The sequence below is a fragment of the Heterodontus francisci genome, chromosome 9, assembly GCF_036365525.1.
Source record: "Heterodontus francisci isolate sHetFra1 chromosome 9, sHetFra1.hap1, whole genome shotgun sequence".
In the NCBI taxonomy this organism is placed as follows: domain Eukaryota; kingdom Metazoa; phylum Chordata; class Chondrichthyes; order Heterodontiformes; family Heterodontidae; genus Heterodontus; species Heterodontus francisci.
Genome location: NC_090379.1, coordinates 9036056 through 9037597, shown reverse-complemented (window position 1 = coordinate 9037597; position 1542 = coordinate 9036056). Strand labels below are relative to the sequence as shown.

The 1542-nt window shown below is 45.3% G+C and overlaps 1 protein-coding gene across 1 annotated transcript; it reads right to left on the bottom strand.

Moving 5' to 3' along the window:
* Positions 1-239: 239 nt before the first annotated feature.
* On the bottom strand, positions 240-1301 carry LOC137373426 (B2 bradykinin receptor-like). The gene has a single exon (XM_068038246.1). It carries the CDS (start codon positions 1299-1301, stop codon positions 240-242), a length of 1062 nt encoding a protein of 353 aa, XP_067894347.1.
* Between the last annotated feature and the right edge of the window lie 241 nt (positions 1302-1542).

Sequence of the window (1542 nt, the reverse complement as noted above, 5' to 3'; positions counted from 1 at the left end):
GCATTTCTTTTGATGCCCTGGCTGAGACCAGCTATCTTGGCACAGATCAGGAACAGACCTGGAAACCTCACTGATGCATCCGCTACAGTATTTTACAAAATTTGCAAGCATTTTTTGATAGCCTTTCCTGTCATCTACAGCAAGTATAACTATTACAACAGAAAATGTCACTATATTATTGGTAGGGCAGGCCATTTAAATTATGGTTAAAGATGGGTCTCTTCATGCTTGCTTCCCATTCAGCTCTTTGCGCTTTTCTGATGTGTCCTGGGCTGTGAAGGAGTCACTGACATTGACTCCATCCTGGCTATGGCTTGGACATACAGCTCTCTTGCTTTCTTCCTGAATTGCTTTCCCACAATGACATAGAGTATGGGGTTGATGCAGCTGTTGGTGAGCGCCAGGCAGCCTGCAATCTGGTTGCCGTTAACAATCACCTTCAGCCAGGTGCAGCCCGACAGTAAATTTGCTTCATAGAAGATGCTAAGGAACTTGATGAGTTGAAAGGGCATCCAGCAAATGACGAAGGCCAAGAGGACAATCAGGACCAAATTGGTGGCCTTGCTTTCCTTGTGCACTTGCTTGAAACGTTGCATTTGATTGTTTCTTAGAACATTCAGGATCTGGAAGGTGCAGAAACTGATGATGGCAGCAGGTACCAGGAAGACGATGACTATCAGTATAATGTCCATTGTCAGAATCCAGTACTTGTGCGGAAAGTCAAGTTGGCAGACGGAGATGTTCAAGTCTGGTATGTGGATTACTTTTTGAAATATGATGACCGGGCTGCTCATCAGCAAGCCAAACAGCCAGATGAAGAAGCAGTTGATTTTGGCGCAGGAGACTGTCCGTATTCTTCCGTGACGCAGGACTTTCACCAGAGCTAGGTAGCGGTCAACACTGACCATCACCAGGGAGTAGACGCTACTGTAAAGGTTCATGTAAATCATTGGATTGACATAATGGCAGAGGAATTCTCCAAAGGGCCAATTGAAATGTCGGGCAATGTTAACAGCCCAGAAGGTGAGGCAAGCTAGGAGAAGCAGATCGGCACTAGCTAGGTTTCCCAGGTAGATCTCCGGCACCGTGCAATGGCTTTTGTGTAAACATATGACAATGAGGACAAAGATATTTCCTACAAGTCCCGTGATACACACCATCATTATGAAAATCGGCTGAAAGGTGTAGAGCCATTCCCAGAAAACACCTTCGGGGCAAGAGTTCGAACCGTTGGAGTTGTCAATGGTGCTGAGATTGGGAGATGTCATCAGGGTTGAGTTCTGCGCTGTGTTGACGAACATTGGGACACTGTCAGTATGTAAAGGAGACAGGATATCAATTAGATTTTCTGAAGAACCCATTATTGTGACAGGGGCATGGGAGCATTGGTACATAGAAACTTAGGAAGACAGGAATTATAGTTATTGGCTGTGGCTCTTACCTCTAAACTAGGTAGAGTGTGTTTCAAACATGACTCTAGAGACTTGAGCACACCATGCAAGACTAATCACTGATTGGAAGAGGGGAGGGTTAACTGGAAAG